This window comes from Manacus candei, unplaced genomic scaffold (genome assembly GCF_025592945.1).
Source record: "Manacus candei isolate 608988 ecotype Guabito, Panama unplaced genomic scaffold, ASM2559294v1 h1tg000018l, whole genome shotgun sequence".
Taxonomy (NCBI): Eukaryota; Metazoa; Chordata; class Aves; order Passeriformes; family Pipridae; genus Manacus; species Manacus candei.
In genome coordinates, this window is record NW_026138066.1 from 21,399,662 (window position 1) to 21,421,398 (window position 21,737).

The following is a 21,737-nucleotide window of genomic DNA, read 5'->3' on the forward strand; positions in this document are numbered from 1 at the left end:
GTGCGTATTTCCTATTTGAAGTGGAAATGTAAGTCTGTAATTTGGGAATATGTAAAATTATAAAGGAAAGGATAAGGTAGGAGTTGATGGTAAATGTGAAGCTGTAATTATATTTTAAAATATAACAATCTTGCTAAGGGACAAGAGTGAAAGCGGATAAAAAACCAAGTGTTAAAGGAGGAGGAACTCAGTGCTATGCTGTGTGCAAAGTAATGTAACAACAGTTTTGTTGGAGAAGTTCCTCTCTTGTTTTCCAAAGAAAGTCATCCTTAAAGTCTCTAGGTCTCTCTTCCAGCCTTCTCTAAACCTGCTGCCTCAGTTTTCTCAGATTCTAGCAGATTCTAGTACGTGGGAAGGAGACATATAAACAGCATAATTCAAACTGCCCAAAACTTTCATATGGGTCCCTGTAACAGTAATGAGACTGGCCCAGCTGTTCCAGTCGAAGCTTTCATCTCTTTTATCCCTTGCACTGTTCCCTCTGGCTGTACTGAAGGGCAGGGGGATTGCTCCTGCCTGAAGGCAGTCTGCACCCTGCAGAGAACTGTGCTGCCTTATGGGAATGTCCTTTGGGGCTTGGAATTTTAAAAGAGCCCTTCATTCAGAGTCCAGTGCTGTGAACTGGGTATCTGTCCTGCATTTGCACCAGGAGAGGCACCAGAGGCTTGTTTTGCACCTGTATGGGGTGTCCAGGGAGTGTAAATTCATAGACTGTCCCTGGGGAATGATGGTGCTGCTCAGGGCAGGCTCTGACTGGGAGGTTTTCTCTCATACTTTGCCTAAAACAGGAAAGAGAGTTTCCAAATCCAAACAGTCTCCACTGCTTCCATCCACAGCATCCTCACATCAACAGCTGGAATTATATGGAATGTAGAGGTCTGACCTGAGAGATCAGGACTGAGGGCTTTAAACAGACTTTATGCACATCACCTGCAGCTCATCAATAGTCCACAGTTATTATCACAAACAAGGGAAAGGTTTCTTTATCCTAACACTAATCAAGCTCCAAATGTATCTATACTCACACACAATGCTTTTCTGTGATTGATCTGCTGAATGTTTAAAAGGAAGAACCAGTATTGTTTTGCAGATGGAGAAACTGTGGCTAGCAGAGAGAAAGTAACTTGCCTGAAGAAACATAGAAGGACAAAAGAAGAAGAGAAAAGGGAGTAAAATGCAGAAATTGAAGACTCTCACACAGTCCATTAACAAGTTGAACCTCTTTATGCAGTTCAAATCCATTTGCATGTAGCTGCTGCATTTAAAAGCAGAGAGAAACCAGGATGGTTTCACCATGAAAGCCTAAGAAATCTCTAGGCACTGAGTAAGTGACTTGATACAAGTGTAAACAAATGAACAACTGTTTCTTCCAGAAATTTGAGGAAACTGGTTATAGCATGCATAAGGAATGGAACTTTTAAAAGTAAACATGTGAAGACCAATTATCCTTTTGTGTAATTTCCCTGATTACAACCTCTTAACATAACAGAAAAACTGCTTCATGTCTGAAGAAGATAAGGTTTCTAGATTATATTTTGGTTTTACCTTGTAAAGTAGCTTGTAGCCTGGAGATCTGAGTCCTGAGGACGGAGGTTGTCATACACGTATTTCAGATCCTGGATGCTGTTTAGCTCAGGCAACCCTGCATGCAGCATCTTAAAGTAAAGAAATATTAGATAATTAATCCACTGTTCTGCTGAAAAGAATTTTAAGTGAAATGGGGGTGAGAAAAGAAAGGTTTTACACTAAAAGTTCTTCTTGGAAAACATAAAGTTTTGCTCATCTGAAAAGTGTTCCTGATGCTACAGCAATGCCTGGAATACTAAAGTGAATATACTGCACTGCAAACCTTCACACTGAGGGACCAGAGAGAGGCATGGGTCAGAATCAATGATCCATTTCAGTTATTTATTTTCTCTTCAGGTACCATAACCTCAAGGTGTTAATTGCTCAGCCTCCTTCATAGCCTTCTAATAGTGATAAAGGGGAGGTGACCACATCCAGCCACCTGAACAATAGTAACCACATTTCTGTTATGCTCACAGCGTTGTCTTTGTCCTAATTCAATTTAGTGCAACATCACCTTCTCATTTGTAACTCCTCCTTCCACCATCACTGCTCTGGACTCCTCCTGCAAGGGGATCATGGATTCACTCCCTTTACAGTCAGTGGAGGAGAAAAGCTGCTTTAGACATTGATTCATAGCAGGAGCCCTGAGGTGGGCAGTGAGAACTGCCCTCTGGAGACGGCATCGTTCTCCATCGCTGAGGAACAGAACTCCTCTAGTTAGTTGGCTAAATGAGGTTCAAAACACAATGCAAATATTCCCCTTGCAAAGTAACAACATGAGCAGGGTAGACAATAGAATGTGCACAATTGCCCATTCAGCTCTCTCCAGGCATTTTAAAATGTCAACAACAACAAAATATTTTACTCATTTCAAAACCTAATGATTTTACTCGACAATCACAGCAAGTTGAGAGGGATGTTTTTTTTGTTTAATGGAAAAAAAGAATCAGTCCTCCACACTGCTCAGAAGGAAATGTATCTGAATTTGCAGTCACTGCTGTGCATTCGTCATTGATATTTATGCCTAGCTCAGAGAGAAAGACTCACTGAGTTTTTCATGTAACAGCAAAGAAAAAAGGGAGCACTGATTTTATTTTAAGGTTTGATTGAGAGATGAATAGTGTAAAGGGAAAGGAGATGGGGTATGTATCTTCTTTCTTCCTTCAAACCTTCTCAGTATTTTTAAGTCAAGTTTCAATATTTTGTATATTTTCTTTTTGGCATTGTGAGGAAAATCTTGTTTTGTATCAGCCCCAATCCATACTACCACTGGATAGTTAGATTGCTGTTTTCACAGAGTTTTACCTAGCAAGGAACAGAGAAGCAGAAAGCTCCATGAGGTGAATTTGAGTTGACAGCAGGAGCAATAACAATATTCAGCACTGGAGGACACACACTGCTATTTATCGATATACATTCAACCAATTTATAAAAGATAACAACTCCTGTTCCCTTCAGATTTAAAGGGAACAAAAAAAAATTAAGCTTCTTTACCCTTCATTAGAAAGGGGGATGATACCAGATATAAACATAATCTGAACGATCTGTAACGTAACAGAAAATCAGGATTTTTTTTTTAGGTTCTCTGCACTGTCAAAGGTGGAAAGACATTTGTTTAAGTGAAAAAAAATAAATCCTCTAGCTGGGCAGTACCTACACAGTGCTTTGCTGGCTGCAAGGGGGTCCTAGAGACTTATTATACTCCTTCATCCCTTTTTCTCCATACAGCATATTTTTTGTGTTTCTAGTCCGCTGATGGAGGTGGCTTCTCAATACTGTGGCTGGTGATTCTGGAGGGTAATTAGACAAGAGATGGAACAACTGTTTGAAAATCAACTACAGGTCTCATGGGGCAAACTCAAATGTCACTTAGATGCCTAAGTTCAACTGCCTGCATTGTTACCTTTGTTTGCCCACACATGTGGTTTGACCTACCAGCCTTGCTTATCCCAGGCCTTCTGACTCATTGAATGGAGCTGCCTACACTCTCCTTGGGCCTGGATTCAGGACTAGTGTGTGATGCTCAGCCCACCATCCATGGAAAAGGAATGGTCCTCACATTTTCATTGGCTGGACCTCCAAAATGAGTGTGTTTCCCAATCCTCATTTCTCAGATGGTGTTTTTGAGTTTAGAAAGGTGAAACAACTTGTATGGGGACACCAGATTCTTGAGTTTTAGGTTTGCTCTATGTAGGTGCTCTCTCCTGTTTCATACGATTCAGTTGACCTGCTTCTTGTCACAGTGGATCAATTACTTGCTCTCTGGTGTCACATCTAAGCCAGTTTTAATAATTTTCTATCTGAAAAATCTTTACAACAGTAATGGAGTTTGCATTTCTTTAAACTAGTCAAAAGGTGTTTGTGTCCTGCAATCACCCTCTTTATAACAGTTCACATCAAATCTTTAATGAGGGCAAAGCTGATGAACTACAGGCATTTATGCTGCTGAACTCTGCCAGCAGACTCTTGGGTCTCCCACAGATATTTCTGCTTTTGAAAGTGGTGGAAACTTCATGGATTATTTCTTACTCCCAGTAGCAAAATGTCAGTGCAGCTTCAGAAACATGCTGCTAACCAACAAGAAATAGAATTAATTCCCAAACTGGGCCAAAAAACCCCTCCATTTGTTCATAATTATATTTGCTAGCAACCACTAATTGTTGCTGATGATCCAGAGCACAGTTTATTACTTCTGTTTACTCTACTACTCTACTTTATAGAAATAGCCTTATTGTTAAGTTTTTTAAATATGTTTTATAAATAGCATCTCCAAAACCAGAATGTGGGATGAGAACTAAAGATTAATGATGCATATTTCCAAACTGAGAGAAATCTTAGATTGTCACTGATACAAGTGGTTAGTTAATCTTATCCCTTCATGATAACATCTGAATTTCTGGGAATGGAAATGAATTCCAAGTGGAACTTCACAGTCTATTTATTTTTTCTAGAAATGGTCCATGGAAATTAAACATTATGATATTTACAGTTTCTGACCAACACCCCATTTCGAGTGCAGAACCAGACTCACCCTTCCAAACATTACTGGCAAAAACAAGGCATTTGCAACCTTGTCTTGTTTGTTTAATTCCTTCTGACATGAAGTGCTCATCGATGGGGTGCGAGTGCGCTGCCAGTTTAATTTTTCAATTATGAATTGCAACACAACTGACTGAGCTGCAGCCCATTGACAAATATCAAAACATGTCTGGATGCTGACTTTCAGCTCAGCACTATTACCTCTGCTATAAGATCAGCAGAAACAAAAGATGCAGCACATATTGAATACAGACAAACCTGAGCTAGACCCAGGCAGGGATAGCTAGTTATTTCAGAGCCCCTGCTGGGAACATTTTCCTAACACGCTCTCTCTATTATCCCAGAGTAATCTAACATCATTATCTCTGCTACCTGCAGAAAAAGGCACTGCACTGGGGACAAGGAGGTGGGCAGAAGACGTAGCTGTATTTGCAGCATGCAGTTTTCGGCAGTGCTCAGAAATGCAGGGATTACTGCTGTGGATGAGAGAGCAAGGGTGTTTTCCTCCTGAGTTTTCCAGAGGCTCTTTTACTTGGACAGCATCTCCTACAACTGCACTCTGCTTGGCTTCTAGGGTAAAACTGTGCTTTATGATGGGAATGCAGTTTTGCTGCACCTCTGTGACTACTTAGCAGCAAGGTTAAGAGATCTGGACCAATCCTTCCTGCTCCATACTGGGAAATCCCTCACTGTGTCATTACATGGGAAGTACAAGATGGGAGAGGCAAGATGAGAGGTTCTTACTCTTTCTCCCCCCCTCCCCCACAGCACAAGTTGGAGACAATAAAGTTGTGTTTATAGAGCAACTTTTTGGCTGTACCCCAATCTCAGCAGGAGTTCTGTTTATAAGGTCATGTAGACTTTTTCATGCACAGACCAGTCCCCTCTGTCATGGGGCCCTGGACATATGTTTTGGATTAATATCTTAGCCAAGCATCTTAGCAAATATTAGTTAATTTAATATTCTCATTGTTCTCTGTAGGGGCAAATCATTAACCTTTCACACACAAGTAAATAGAGGCACAAAGCAGTTATGGAATCTGCCACAGCACATGAATCAGTGAGAATAATTAAGGATAAAAACCCCTAGTGGTCTTAAAATCCCATAAAAAGAATTTTTCAACCTGTGTCAGTATGGGTGCTCCTTCTTTCCTGTGTCTGCCATCCTAAGAAGGGACTATGGAAATGGTTCTATGATTCTAAAAATGTGAAAAACCCATTCTTAATGGCATCACTGTAGCTGCAGTGCTGCTGTGTACTGTCAAATCACCCACTCTGTGAAATATTTAGCTTACTTTGCCTTGTAACCACAAACAGGAATGGTAAATGAATTTTTGAAGACCTAGAAAAAGGGCTAAGTGAAATTCCTGAATGTGAAACTTTTTCTACCCAGCTTTGTTTGCAGTTTTCTGCTATTCTGTAAAAAATAACGCATTAAAAAAAGGAAAAAACACCAAGAAGCTTAGCCTTTCCTTTCTCAGAAATTAGTACTGAAACTGGGTAGTTTGTTTGCACAGGAAGTGCAGCACTAACATTTCCAGCAGTGCAGCTGATACCTCTTCAAATCACAGTGCTACTGGAGGGAGCAGCGAAATGGTAAAAGAGAAGAAAACACCAGAGGAAATTGATTTTTGGTTTCATCCTCGAGCTTCTTACCATCTCCAGCAGGTTCAAGAGTAGCTGGCTGTGTTTCCTGACTATGTTGTAAGCTCGACAGCAAAGCTCCACGAACTCTTGAAAACGCTGTGGGCTTTTTCCGCCCTCCGTGATGAAATACTCCATCTCGGATGTGAAGATGAAGGGAGCTCTGTCCCTTGAAAAGAGAACAGTTACATGAGAAATTTCACCGAAAACAGCTAATCATGCACGACAGTTAATATTTGTAACTCATTATTCACATTTGTTTTCCCAGTATTACCTTCCTCATTATTTCCTCTCTCCCTTCCTCGCTGTGGAAATCTCTATTGCTCTGCCTGGTGTCACTGACTAATTGGGGCAGAGACTGGTTTTAGAGCAAGAGCTTCCTCCTGAGAAATCCAACAACTGAACAGGTGTTCTCTTCTGGCTCTTCTTTGCCTTTCTTTTCAAACTCTCATTGCTTTAATTTCTTGACTCTAGCCTGAAAGTGAATCTGGAAGCAAATTCTCTCCTGGTATTGAAATATTTAAAAGTTGTTCTCAAAGAGGATGGGTTATAAATATCAACTCCCTACTAGGCAAGAAGGGAATTTAAGAAAAAACCCTACACCTCCACAATTCAACAACAAAAAAAACCCCAATAGGTATGGTGCTGTCATTCAATATACACCATTCTGAAGAGATATTTCTGAGTCAAGTTAAAACAGAATATAAAAACACTGTTTGGTTGTCTGTACATTTACTCTGTATTCACCCTAGAGTAAATAAGATGCAGAATCCTACAACATGGTTTGCCTTTTTTCTTATCACTGGCATGGTTTGTGGCTATGGCATGCTATTGCAGAAGAAAACAGATTAGCCAGGCTTCTGCTAACAATCCTATCATTCCATAGTTTCAGAAAGGCCTGATAAAGTGCATCCTCACACAGAAAAAACGACTGCAGTGATTTACTCACCACAACTGTGTACACAGAGGCATGTAAACAGATTAGAGGGCTCTATTCCAAGGCAATATACGTGTGTTAACCCTTAATTCAAAAAATAAACTAAATATTCTTGTGCAGTTTGAATGCAGAAGCAAATTTAAGGATGTCTATTTCTTGCTAAAACCTCAAACACAGGCCGAGTCTGAACACACTCTGCTTCCTGATGCATTCATAAATAGCAGTTTTAGTTTTCCTCAGAGTTTTCCTAATTTTCCCGTAAAGATGCTTGACTTTTATTATTGTAGAAAGAAAAACAAGTTGTCATGACATTCTAGGCTGCAGCTGGAGGTTTTAGTCACAAGAATTGCTTGAGGCCTTCCCATCCTTATGTCTGGAAATTTTTCCAGGTTTACATGGCAGCTAACTCTAAATCCAGACCTCCCATGGCTGTCATTCACCTTCAAAGCAGTCCAGGCCATTAAGGTGTTTTTGTCTGGTTTTTTTTTTAAATATATTATTCAATTTCAGCTAGGTAGTACTAGGCATGGTGAAGGCCCACAACAGTAATTGTTTTCTTCCACATTTTTCTGTATGATTGTTGTGAAATGAGTGTTTTAAGGTCGCTTAAAAAAGCACCACCACAATGATGCAAGACAGGAGTTCATAGTGTCTGGGCTTTATTATAGCATGACTGCTACATAGTTATTGTGTAGATTTGTGCTGTAGCTCTCAGAGAATTGCAAACCTGTGCCTATTACTGATTTCCAAGAGCGAGATTTTCCCAGAACCTTCTTTCACTCACTCATCCATCTTCTGGCTCATCTTTTGTTTATCAGTGGTATTTAAAATAGACATTAAGTATTAAATAAATCGACATCAGGTATTAAATAAATTGATACAGTAAGAGTCACAGAAGTCAATCTGCTGAAGCCCATAGGAAAGAGACAGATCCAGAAACTTAGCAATGTTAACGTCTTGACTTATCTATGGACAGAAGTCCAATCTAAATCCTAATTTGAAAGCATTTTACCATCTCAAGAATGTCTGAAACTCAAACTTGTTCTTGGGCTAAAGTGTTCCAAAGTCAAAACTACTGCTGTAAATACTATGCATTTTTTTCAAAATTCATATTTGATTTCTGATGTCCAACTGCATCAAGAGACACACACCATGAAAACACAGCCCTTTCAGAGCTAGGCCAAGTCTCCCACATTGAGCTACTTGAGATGAAAACAGATACTGCAATCAGAAATTACTTTACTGGAAGAAATATGGTGTTTAACATTGTTGGGCTGGGCTGTGGGCCAACTTCCACATAATGTAATCACTGCAACATTAGTCAATTCTCTTACTGCTGTTGCAAAAGGATCCATTTGAACACACAACTGATATTTTGGTATTTACATTTTATTTGTAGATTAATTTGGCTTGTAAAACGATGTAAAGCAGTTTTATGAGGTTCTTAAATTTCTCAGTATCGTTTATCACTGTCTTTTAAGGTGGTAGGCCTGTTTTCCCTTGTTAACCTCAAAATATGATGTAGAAATCTGATTTCCCTGGTTTTGCTTAAGGCCTTGTGATATCAGACCCTCTCCCATGAGGTAATCCCTGCACTAGTCAGGTGCTGAAGCTTCAGTCCTGTGTGTGTCTAAATAAACTGGTTGGTCATAAAGGGAACTCTTTGCAATCTAAGCTTAAAAAAACCCCAACACATAAAACCAACTTAGAATACAGGAGGCAAGACCCACTAGAAGGAAAACTACAGTCACTTCTCACAAGAGTATTAAAAAACAAAGTTTCAGTGGGAGGAGATGCTTAATCACTGAAGAGTACATAAAGGATTCTGGAAAACCAGTTGACAGGCTTAATGTCTGTGTATAGATGCAAAATATTCCTTACTGCTTTCCTAAACCCCTTTGGAAAATAAAAAAACATGGGATAGCCTAAAAATTGCTCCAGCAAAATTACAAACAGCCAAGTCCAGTCACTGTCCACCACACGTGGGAAAATTTACATCAGGAAACAACAGAGGTTGTTTTAGCTTGCATGAGGAAAAAAAGCAATACATGCCCTCATGTTGTCAATGTACCACGCCCCCCACACATGTGCAAATGAACCTCACCCTGGTGCACAGCCTGTATTTCCATATTCAAGCCAGTACATCTCTCACTGACAGCTTTCTTTGTGGCACACAGCCAAGATCATAACACATGATGGCATTTATTCAGAAGATAAGCAATGCATCCAAAGCCCTGGTAATAATAATATTCATTTGGACCTAAATCTATTACAGAGCTTGCTCACACGAAGTTATCTACAAGATATAAACATCAGATATCTCTTACCCTAAAACAGATCCTCAAGATCACAGTTAAGGCCTGTCATACTTCACATGCATAGGATGTTCAATCACCAATGTCTGTGTAACAGCCAATGGGACAAGAGCCCCTTGGCCTAAAATCTGTATGGATTACAAATTGCTGCCTCCATCAAACTAAAGAAATGACTGGCATCAGTTTAACAAAACTGGTATGATGAAGTATTTTCAAGTAAAAGCCTTTTACTATATCTCTGTAGACCAAAAGCCTTTTTTCTTTTCTTTATGGTGTGCCAAAGAAATATGGAATTGAAGCATTGTTGAATGACCTCTACTGTGTAATTGTAATGTTGGATACCATTATTTCTAGAGAAGAAAAGCCTCATTGAGAGAACTAGGCTTGAGACAGACCAAAGACCAAAGATGTAAAGCCAATAAACCTCCCAAAATCATTAAACCCACCTTACTCAACTACTCTTTTCTTTCCTTTTCTTTCCTTCTCTTTTTACCTCCCCACTAAAGCCCCAGATGAGATTAATGAACCCTTTGGTTTTATAATAGAAATCAGTCAAAAAGGCAATATTCCTGTTTATGACAGAGTCTGATTGCAGTCCTGGACTTTAAAGACTTATACTTTACTATGGCTGTGACAAAAGAGCTTACTCAAGCCATTCAGTGAGAAGCAAGGCTGGTTTTATGGTGGTTTTATTCTTTTTTTTTTTTTTTCTCTCATGTACTGCTTTTAGAGATTTAAGATTTTCATGGGAATGTGTTTTACAGTTCCTCTGGAGATTACAAATGTTTGGATGATATGTCATGGGAGGGAAGGAAGAAAGGAAACCTCAAGCAAATGAAGAGATCATCATGCAAAAATAAACTTGGTCTGGGGTGATGGGAACATCTACTGGGACTTAACTGTAGGCTAGAAATATGCTGCATTCCTAGAAAACCAGTAAGATCATCAGGATTTGTTATGAAGCACTAGATGTAAACTGATTAACAAAGCTTGTAAGGTCAACAATTGTTTTAGTTTTTCCTACTGTGAGTCTCACAGTACAGAACATTTGAGAACGATACACTGACTTCCCTTTATATTAAAAGCAGGTAAGATAATCAACAACAAAAGACCTTTACTCTGATCCAATCTAAACTTCCCAATGGTGTACTTATGGAAAAGTGCAAGTCACCCACATTAATACAATGAGATCAAAACAGCTGTAGGCCAAGCTGTCATCTGGACAGTGCGTGAGAAACCAGACAGAACTCTGTGCAATTTAAAACCAGCTGCTCAGCACCACACGCCCCCAGATATTCCCTGACTGCTTTAAAACCATTTTGGCTGAGTCAAGAGTGACTGATAGCATTCAGCATGACTATGTGGAATTTAGATGTATCCAATAAAAGAGGAAAAGATTTTAGGAAGTGCTTGGCTGCTGACATCCTTTGCAGCAAAAGCCAAAAGCTTATTGAAGAATGCACTCGCATGAAATAAATGCACAGGAGTGCTTATTTCTCTAAGTCAAATGAAAATATTTAATCATAGTAATCACATATATTTGTAGAAATAGAAAAAAGCATAAGCAATTGTGTTCCTTTTATACGTTGAAGAATGAAACAGGGAACAACTGCACAACACAGTTCATCTCCAGCAAACACATAAAGATTCATAAAGAAATATGCCTGGATCACAAGAGATACTAATTTTTTCTTCTTATCAGCACAAGATCAACTATAAACATGCTTCTGAGATGCTTATTTAGCCTATTCTCACAGACTTTTATTGACTGAATTCTTCTTAAACCTCCCTATCAAATTTCTGTTCTAGTATGTTCCTTCACAGTGTTTTTTCCCTTAATGCCTAATCTAACCCTTACTATGCTTTCATCCTATTAATTCTTGTTCTTTCCTAAGGAAACATGAAGATACTGTCTCCTTTACAGCAGCTTCTAATGTATTTTCAGACTGTTACTGTCTTTCTCAATCTTCTGTAGAGAATTGTTTCAACCTTTTCTCACAAGTCTTGTTTTTCAGATGTCTGATAATTTTAATTGCTTTTCTCAGACTCCTTGTAATTTTTCTGGACTCCTTATCCACATCTATCTAAAAGTAACATGTTAAAAATACTCCAGCTGAATGTGAAGTTTTCCCAGTGTTACATGAAGCAAAAGGATTACTTCACATTTCAACCTTTCCAATTCAGTATTTTATCAACTTGTACTCAACTTGACCATAATATAACTCCCAGATCCCCTTCTAAAACACTGCTAATCCAAACTTTTGTCACAGTCAAAACCTTTCACAATAGACTTCTACTAAAAAAATGAACGAACACATTCTCCATCCCATCATACTGGTTACAAATGAAAAGACTGAAAGATGCCAAACAGAAAAAGGTTCTACTTATTACTGAAAGATCTTCTACTTAGTGCTTGGCAGTCATACCCTGCCAGAACAAGTAAGATGTTGCTAAACTGGAGTAATTCAGCAAAAGTGATGGTGGTGGTACGTGACTGTGAGGAGAGGCTGAGGAAGGTGGGCTTGTTTACCCAGGAGCAATAGCTCTCTCTTTGCAGTGCTGGCAAAACAGTTTTACACCTCTCAGTGGGAAGGGCCAGATCATCTTATCTTCAGAAAACCTTCACAACAGCCCCTCCAACATAAAGACAAAAAAAAAAAAGAAAATGAAAAGCGTTAACTCATTCTGTGGGACCTGGTTCTCTTTCATATCAGTAAAGCTCACTTTGAAAGATCAGAATTGAGACCACTGCAGATCATTTACTTAATCTATTTCGGAGGGAGTCTGGGGTTATAATCAATCCACACTCCTGTCATTGTCTGACTCAGTGGCTTTTAAATCTGCAAAGAAGTTCATGCTGTCAGATGAAATAGGGAGGTGCTTACCACCAAAACCAGACCCCATTACAGCATCAACTAAACAATTCCTGCTTCTGTTTATGAAAGTGTATTTTAGTTGCATTTTAACTGCAAATATGTTTGACCAGTGAAACAGATGGTCAAATAACTTAGAAAGTGTTATTATTGCAGAGTGGATTAAAAGCTGCTTTGTGACTTCACGGTATTGGTGAAAAAATGCAAAGGCCTGATTCACAAACCTCACAGACCCAAACCAAATAATTAACTTTAAACAGCACAACTCAGAATGTATCTGAGTGAAGCACTTGTGTAATTCAATATAAATGATTGGCAAGCATATGAGCTTTGGTGATATGTAGATAATCGTGGGCATCTCATCACACACACCTGTGCATTAAGAATGTTTGGCACATTGGTAGACTCAAATAGAACTAAAGTTCCTCTTAAAATAAAAGGCAGGACATGTAAACAATGGATTCATCACCTCTATTCACTCATTTTCATTTGTCAAGGTTGAAATTCCTTTTTTTTACTTTCATCTCTAACAAACCCTCACCTATGTAATGACGACAGAAACTGAGTCATTTGACTGAAATCTGCTTTCTTCCACTTCAGTCTTATTTCAAAATTGCTTCAAAGTATCTCAAGATATTGCTCTTCCTTATGAGCTGAGTAAAATTTTAAGCCATTACTGAAGTCAGAGGCCAGTTTTCTTCTTGACTACATAGATGAGGAAACGTTGACTTAACAAGAGGCCACACTCTAGCCTCTTACTTTAAACTCATTTTTCGGTGACCTGATTGTCAAGCAGATGACATAAAAGCTCTGCCCTATTCTGAGGGAGATGGTTTATAAAGTCATCTCTTTGTAAAGCTGGTCTGAATCCCCACATTACTAGACCCATAGTGGTAAATAGCCTATAAATTTGCTGAACCTGAGAAAAGGTAGCTTTAAATGAATTCTGCTACTCCCACTCTGTCTAGCTAGAAATTCAGTTTTCAGATGCCTTGGAGCAATTAAAGAAAAAAGTAACTACATTCATGCCCTCATTAACCATTTCTCAACCTCTTGTCCCTCCCAATCTACCAATCACCCAGACTCATAAAACCAAGACAGTAATGATAGGTTTCAGGTGGAAATACTGGCAAAATCCTCTTTGACTAGATTACTGGAAAGAGCTGAGGTAAACTCACTGATTGTCAATCAGTTTTCCTGCTCCAGGTGGCCCACCCTCACACCTCCTCAACCTGCCAGCTACCTCCAGGGGCACAATCACACGACCTGCAGTCAGAAAGGCACGAATCTTAAGAAGGACACAGCCACAGGCAACCAAGTGTGGGGAGATTAGACTGCACTCCGAGCAGCAGGCAACACCAACAGAACACCCTGACAACAGCTTGTGCCTAGAAGCTGTTCAAAACCATCGAAACCACCTCAGGGATCTGGGACTGGCACTGATGGACCTGCACGAACGAACCCACTGCAACCTGCAGCCCTGGGCTCATTCTTTCCTGCTCGGATGGAGACCTGTCCTGCACTTCACAAGTATGTCCAAGTGTTAAAAATGTAACATAGCAATCATATTTAGCACTTTCAGGCACACGGCTCCTCCTCTGCCAAAGCAGCTACAAATGTAGATAAAATATAGCCAAAAAATGCAGGTACAACTTATTTTTTCCATGTCCTTGTGCCAACATTTCTGTTTTAGAAAGAAATATCTGAAAAAATAAGAATTTTTTTTTCAAATAAACACTTCCAGTGAGACAGTAACACTAATTTTAGGTTATTAACACTAAAACCGATATGTTTTACTTTTAAAATAAAAAGAGGCACTTCTACATTTCTATATGCTCAGAATTTCTTAGGTACTTTCCAGCGTAAGAAAACACTGACTTAGGAAGAAAGTGTGGGAAACATAATTTTCCCATATTTTTGAAACTTCCTTAATAACTGGAATTTCCCAATGGAATAGTTAGGCTGCCTCTAGTAATTAACTTTGTAGAAGGAAACCAGCTTAACAGATTTTCTGGGAGAACCATGCCAAGACCCAGGATTAGTTTGGCAAAGAGACAAGAGACTCTCTGCGATTTTGATCAGGGAAAAGAACAGCCAGTGAGTGCTGCCTATAATCAGGATGACTTGATATTTAAATAACAGAATGGACAGTGAATTTACAGAGTGCCATGAGCTGGACTACTTCATATCTTGCCACCAAATTTCACACCACACATCACTGACTGAAAAAATACAGATGACAGTGCTGGAAGTGGCTGGTAGTGGGGAGGATGAGACTGCAGAAGTTTGGATTAGTTCAGTTAGCACAGGATTTAAATAAATCTCTTCCTGCTTAATTCACCAAGAAGAAACGTTCCAAAGGAACTGGTCAGAACTGAAAATAAGAAAACAAAAGCCAAAGAAAGCATGGCAGGCACAACCATAAGCCAGACACCTTCTTCCAAAACCATTTGATGACTGACCTAGTCCTGTATGATTACCTGGATAATATTGTACCTATTTAAGTTGGAATGGGTCTAAGATGATTGCCACAGGATACTCAATAGATGAAGACTAAGACAGTTAAATGAAATAATATATCAAAAGTGGACGTTGGATTAGAGAATGAAAGGAGCATTTTATTACCACTAACAAAATGTGTCATCCAGTATGATTTAAAAAAAAAAAAAAAAGAAAAAAGATAATAAAATCTCATGGTTCAGTAGGAAAGATCCCTTTGGGACTTTGGGAATAATTCCTCTGCCAAGCTCTGTTATTACGCTATTTGTTAGATACATCATATGTCTCCCTCCAACACTTCTGAAATATTAGCTTCTAGATGTAAGGAAAGACAGGTTATTAGTAGTATTTAAAGTATTTGCTGCATTGTGAAGGTACATGGAAGTAGCAAAGACAGCAAGTTCCTGATTCCTCTTCCATCTGAAATCAGAAAGAACTGATTTGTGACTTGCAATCAAAACTGAGTAGATTTATTGGATATCATTTAAAGATGAGGGTGGGAATTAGAAAAGTTAATGAATCCCTTGTTGGGGTGTTATTCATCAGGAGCACAAAAGTGAGCATGACTGCATGAATCAGATCAGCTTCAAAAGGTTCTCTGAAGACTCATATTGGATTTGATATCAAGAAGTGCAGCCCGTGCATGACAGCTGCCAAAGTACTCCTTGCACTTCAGAAGAAACACTCCCTATGCAGAACACTGCAGAGGATCTATCCTCAGGAAGTTTTATAAGGAATTAGGGTTTCATAATGGCAAAAAGCATTCCTTGAGAATAGAAAATGGACAGCTGTGGCAAGCATCTTCCTAAATTCTGTAAGAAATTATTGTTTTAAACAGTTCAGACAGGGATGCCTTTTCTATAAGCCTTCACTCACTTGCATAGATTTCATTCTTTCTTTAAAAAAAAAAAAAGCTTGCTTGTGTGATGTGTGTAAAGAACAGCTGCATGTATAGGGATTTGCATCAGAAGCTTTTCATTATTTAAAACCACCTATAGAACCTCACAAGTTTATGTAGGGCATCTACCACATGAACCCCCAAGAGTCAGCACTAATAATTCTAAAGCTTTGACAGCATTGTGCTGCTGGTTTTTCAATACTATTTTACAAGTATGATATGCTGGGGGTGCAAAGAACTCAAATAAAAATCTAATAAGAAATCAAATAAAAGTATAATATAAGAGCTGCTAAAGAAGCCAGAGGCTAAGCCTATTGCAGGCCTTTCCTTGTGGGAATGAGTAGATACAAATAGCATTGAGAGTTTCAAATTTTGAGGGAACCTTAAAAATGTGAGATATAAAAATGTGATATCCCAGTGTTCCTGTATTAAAAATAATATGTTACAGTTCATGAAGGTGGATACAGCTCATAAGAACTACAGTCATTGATACTGTATCTCTCAGTTGCATGTAGGCTTGAGAAAAACAATGACTATCCCGTGGTATTCACAACCTGCTGTTACGTGGGAGAACTAAGGATTCCTTAGGAACCACGAGGTCAGTCCATGAATGGAGGTCCTAAATGTATGATTTTATTCTATAGCTTATAAGCAATACACTGCATTGAGAAACACTGCTATTTATGGAAGTGACTATATTTTAAGTTATTTTCATAGACTTAATAAGAAGATGTGGTAACTGAGCTGTAAAACAGTAAAATTAATATCTATTTTTATTATTGCTATTACATGATTTCTGTTTAAATTTGGCTGTTGTTTACCCTCCTATATTTGCTTCACCCTGTTGTTCACTCAACTAGGTAATTCATTGCTTATGTAAAATTAATACTGAGGGAAATTCCTGTTAGTTTCCAAGAGAAGTTTTGCTGGAGAGAAGGATGTAGCACTGCACAAGGAGTGTGCATGAGTATCTGTTTTTATTTTTCTGTTCTGCTTTATTCTTTCCACAGCAAATAAGTAGGATTAAGGGAGCATATCCTGAATGATGGATGATAATTCTGAGCACAGCAACTAAATCTTTTGACTGCCTGGCTTAGAAGTACTTATTATCCTCATCAGCTTCTCTCATATCAATACTCCCACATTGTTATGTCTGTCTAACACACTGAGATAGTCTAGAGCAGTCAAAGGCCAGCTTAAAGAAAAAAAAAAAAGAACAATTAGCTCAAACAATTCTGATACATAGGAAACATAGAGGAAAGACATACACACACTACTCATCTTGTCACTATTCTTTACTCTGCTTTAACAGCTGCTTTGTGTTTTGGACATACTGGCATTATATTATCCTATCTATTCTTATTCCATTCCTATTAATTCCTTCTTAGTATGTTCACATTAGGAGCTTGGATATGTGATCACACTATTTGATTTATCTTTGTCATGGGATAGTTACATCACAGATAGATACAAAGGTAAATCAGATATTTGCAAAACAACCCCTGAGCTCGGTGTGGTTGGATGCAGAGCTTCAAAAGACCATGAAAAAGTTTGCATAATGTCATTATTCTCCATGTCTATTTGGAAAATTTGGTTTCTTTTCTGAATATAGGGAAAAAGTTGTCAATTAGATAAATGTATGATTTTGGATCCATTACAGGACCACTTCTCTGTCAGGAAAAAAACTGATGGACATCAGAATTCTTCTGTCATAGGCCAGTCTACTGTTCTGGTCACTGAACTGCATCATTCAAACCTCTGACCAAACAAGGATTTAGATTTCTCCTTTACACTGAAAGAGGATCTCCAACATATTTTAATTCCTTTTCCAGTCATTCCTCCATTTTTTATGGAGGTTTTAAGAAACAATAAAAATACGTCGTTTTGGAAAATTCTGAAAGAAAAAGAAGCATGACCTCCTTTGTATTTTTTTTTAATGGGAGTTGATATGGCTGTGAAATTTCAGAACACTTCTTTAAAGTTTACCACGGGTGTTATTGCAGATACTAACCTTCTGATGTTCCCAAACATCTGTGAGTGACCCAAAAATCTTCCAAAATCTATGTGGAACATGTGCCCAGCTTTTGTGAGCATGATGTTGTCACTGTGTCGATCACAGACTCCCAGAATGAAGGTAACGACACACCAGCCAGCGCAGGAATAAAAGAAATTCCTTATTGCCTAGTTGGGAAAATGAAAGCACTTACATGAAATACGCAGACTCGTTGGTTTGTGATGCTAACAAAACAAAAACCCACAAAAACACCAAACCAAAACAAAAAAAAAGCAGTTCTACAAATGCTTTGCTTGTTGCTAAAACTTTAAGAGACAGTTGTTTGTAGGAATGGTACTCAAGTAATACACAGATTTCAAAGTTACAATGTAAGAACAACTTTATGCATGAGGTTTTCACCTTGTGCTTTACAGATGCTTGGAAGTCTATGGAAAACTTTGAGGGGGAAGGTACATTAGGAAAGCAAGCTTCTTGGCAGGAAGCAAAAATTTTCTGTTCAATGTTCTGCATGAATATTGTAAAAACAATTGTTACAAAATTAGATGAAAATTCACAAATTTAACCATTTGCTTCATAAACAAAGTAGGTTATTTTACACCCACTGTCATGTTCTGTAACAGCACAGATCTTATTTTCTCCAGAACTCAGCTGCCTTTCTCAAATCCTAATAATCAACTCTCAAAATATTCCAACCCAAAAAGCTGAACCCCATTTTACAGAAATGAACTGAAATACAGGAAGGCTAAATAGTTTTCTGCTTGCTATGTAACATAGAAACTCAAGCCATCCTAATCTAGATCTTTATGTTCCTGGACAAAACTTGTATCAGCCAAGGTAAATGATTATTTAGGCACCCAGGAATTCCCTGTAGATGCAGGGATTCCTGCAATGGCTGATATGGATGACAGCACTGTGCAAGACTTAGGCCACAGCACATGAGTTGGCTGAATTTTTTTTCCCAACTGTGCTACTTGCTCACTTTGATGACCTTGGATAAAATACTTCAGCTTTCTGTGATTTTGTTCACCCAAGTGTAAAATGAGGATATTAAAGCTTGTTTTGCATCAATGTTTTGAGCACCTTAGATGCAGTACTGTGTGAGTAAAAAATTATTAAGGAGTAAAAGCAGACAAAGGTTCATTCACTAGCAAGCACAAAGTGAATGTATAGTAGTAATTTTATGCATACCCTGTGCAATCAGATCTGAATGCATTTTATATGCTTAAAAAATTGAAAGAAAATGGGTAGAAATTAGTTTTAGAATATTCCACATTAAAGGCACTTTTTACAAACAGCAGCAGCAGCAGCAAGAAATCGAGTTTTCCATCAATAATTAATTGTATTTCACTTTTGAATTGAAATATTGCCTGCACTTCTACCATAACACTGTAAACATTCAAACTTGGAAAAAAAGCATGCTACAGAGATTGTTTCCTGTTTAACTGAATCAAATGATATACTAGGAATTCAAGTGCTCTTAGTCAAAATGTGACTAAGGATGAAAAAATGCCTATGGAATAATTACTAAAATACTAAAGTTTATCAAACATATTTATACTTTACACCTACTAACAAACTGCTCTAAACCCACTTCATTTTCAGAGTGGTAAATACTCAAAGCACTCCTTTAAATTTAAAATTTTCACTACTGATTTACTGTTGGTACAAGAAAGGGCTCTAAAAATCGTCCCAGCAACACAAACATTAAAAGGTTTTTCATGGGCCTCTCAATGTGCTCAGTTAACAGAGAACTAACAGAAAGAGTTCCTTGGAAAACCTTCACTTATATAAATAAAATTCCCAACCTTTTGGCTCACACATAAAATCTGGTTTCATAAAATCAGATGCATTATATGGGATGCCATGAGAACATATGACATGAGAAGCATGATCTTTTGTATAATATGACTAGGTAGTTTTGATAAAACAGCATTCTAAAACTAGGGATAATTACATGGTAATTTCCAAATACAGGAAATTCATCAAAACTTTGTATGGTTTACATAAAATAAAATATTTAGAGAGGGAGAGAGCTGACCTAAAAAATAGATGTTTCTGCATTCAAGATTCAATTTCTACTTCAGGTTCTCTTCACTTTACTACTAAATTTCAAAAAATCTCTATGACACATTTTTACAGAAAATTTAAATATAATACACCTGAAACAGAGGAATGAATACTTAGAAAGAGAGTGGCATTTAAGTCAACTCCTTGGCTTCTATGCATGTGACTTGTTTGTCTCGTGTCTGAGCCACTTGTTTTTGCTGCCTACTGTAATTTGGTTTCTTTTTTCCCATGGTATAACACAAAATGTGTAATAAGCTTCATTACGATGTTACCTCGTGGTAACTTGATTCCAGAGGATGGTGATGATGGAACCATTTTTTAATTGTGTTTTCTTTCAATGGTCCTATCAGTCCAGACTCCCTGTGGATCTTTGCTAGTGTAGTAGCATCTGGCACCATCTGTACCAACCCTAATCAGACAGAAAAGAGATTGCATGAAAAATCTTTAGCTTTAAAAAGATATGAAGACCATCAATGCATATTGCCTGTTGTTGGATCACTCCATGCAGAAAAAAAAGACATAATTAGAAGCTTATAAATAATGAATGCAACAGAAAATATAGATCAGCATTGTTTTTCTTTTGCTCTTTAGAAATGAAAAGTAAAGGACACTTAGTAAAAGGTGGCAGTTCTGTGAATGAGAAATAAAACCACCAATAACAACAGTGTGGATAAACTGCCTCAAGGTACCAACAAGGTCAACAATTTAATGAGATTCAAAGTGGGTAGAATATGTACAAACCTAAAAAAAATTATAAAAAATAGAATTGTATATTTATTATTAAATATAAAGTTTCTTCAGATGTTTTTATTGTCTAGAAAGCTACACAAATTTTTCTGCAGTACATGATGATGATCACAGCTGGTAGAAAGGATGCTAGATATGTTGAAATTAGTCTGATCCAGTATGTCATAAACTGGGACTCTGAAGCACAGAGAGAAGCCAAACATTTTGCAATGCTTCACTTCAATCCTCTGTCTCTACTGCATGAACTTAATTCCATTTTTGGAACTGAGACCTGGCTTGCCAACCTTCTGTCTTCTGTCCCTGTCCCCATGTGTGGTCCCCTGGCACACCACCCTTCAACTCTGCATTACAGGAAGGACTTTCTCTAACAATTTCATTTGGTGAGAGGCTCCTCCCCGATACCATGTCTGGAAAGTAGCATTCTACCAGTGCTGTATTCACTTTTCATGTTTCTGTAAAAAGTGATTTCTGTGTTCCCATGGCCATGAAATTATCATCTTCTATTCCCCTGTGTGGACAAGGTGGTCTATGGAGTAAGGCATTAGCCTAGGACTTGGAAAACCTGCATACACAAGTCTCCTTAAGAAGGCATTTTGCATGACCACAAGCATGTCACTTGGTCCTTTTATCCTTAACCACTAACTATAAATAAATTATATTAACACTTCTGTAACTCATAAGGAAAGATGTCTGGAAAAACTGTGAGACACTGAGAAGTTTTCTGCTGCTATGATGCTGAAAGGAAGAGACTGTCAGGCAGAGAATATTATTTGGAGACATTCCCTGTATCTTCCTTGGCAAAAATCAATTTGTTGGTATATGAAAGAGTCTATATAAAATCTTATGTTCAGGAATAGTATTCTTGTATTGTTGGCCTTTGAAGCAGAAGCTTTCAAGCTTTGACTCCCATCTCTAAAAAGAAGGGAGGAGTCTTTTTCAGGTCACCATAACAACCTGCCATATGCCTGAACTCATCTGTATTTTCTCTTAGTTCCTTCAATCACTCATTCTCTCCCATTTTCACTTTGTGGCTCAGAAAGCAATGACTTTTTTCCTTTCAGTTTTTCTATTTTAATAGCTTTGGTATAACAAGTAATCTGGATACATCAATCTTTTATTTGAGCAAGGATTATTT

General features: G+C 38.0%; 1 protein-coding gene across 4 annotated transcripts in view; it reads right to left on the reverse strand.

Annotated features, from left to right (window-relative positions):
- Positions 1 to 21,737, reverse strand: part of PIK3C2G (phosphatidylinositol-4-phosphate 3-kinase catalytic subunit type 2 gamma) — a 206,915-nt gene that overhangs the window by 53,307 nt on the left and 131,871 nt on the right. For all 4 annotated transcript variants that reach the window (XM_051784414.1, XM_051784415.1, XM_051784417.1 and 1 more), the window contains 4 exons: positions 20,128 to 20,264; positions 17,786 to 17,955; positions 6,265 to 6,421; positions 1,546 to 1,655 (listed from right to left, as the gene is read on the reverse strand). In XM_051784414.1, coding sequence (XP_051640374.1) covers positions 1,546 to 1,655; positions 6,265 to 6,421; positions 17,786 to 17,955; positions 20,128 to 20,264 — 574 coding nt within the window. The remainder of the gene's footprint in view (positions 1 to 1,545; positions 1,656 to 6,264; positions 6,422 to 17,785; positions 17,956 to 20,127; positions 20,265 to 21,737) is intronic.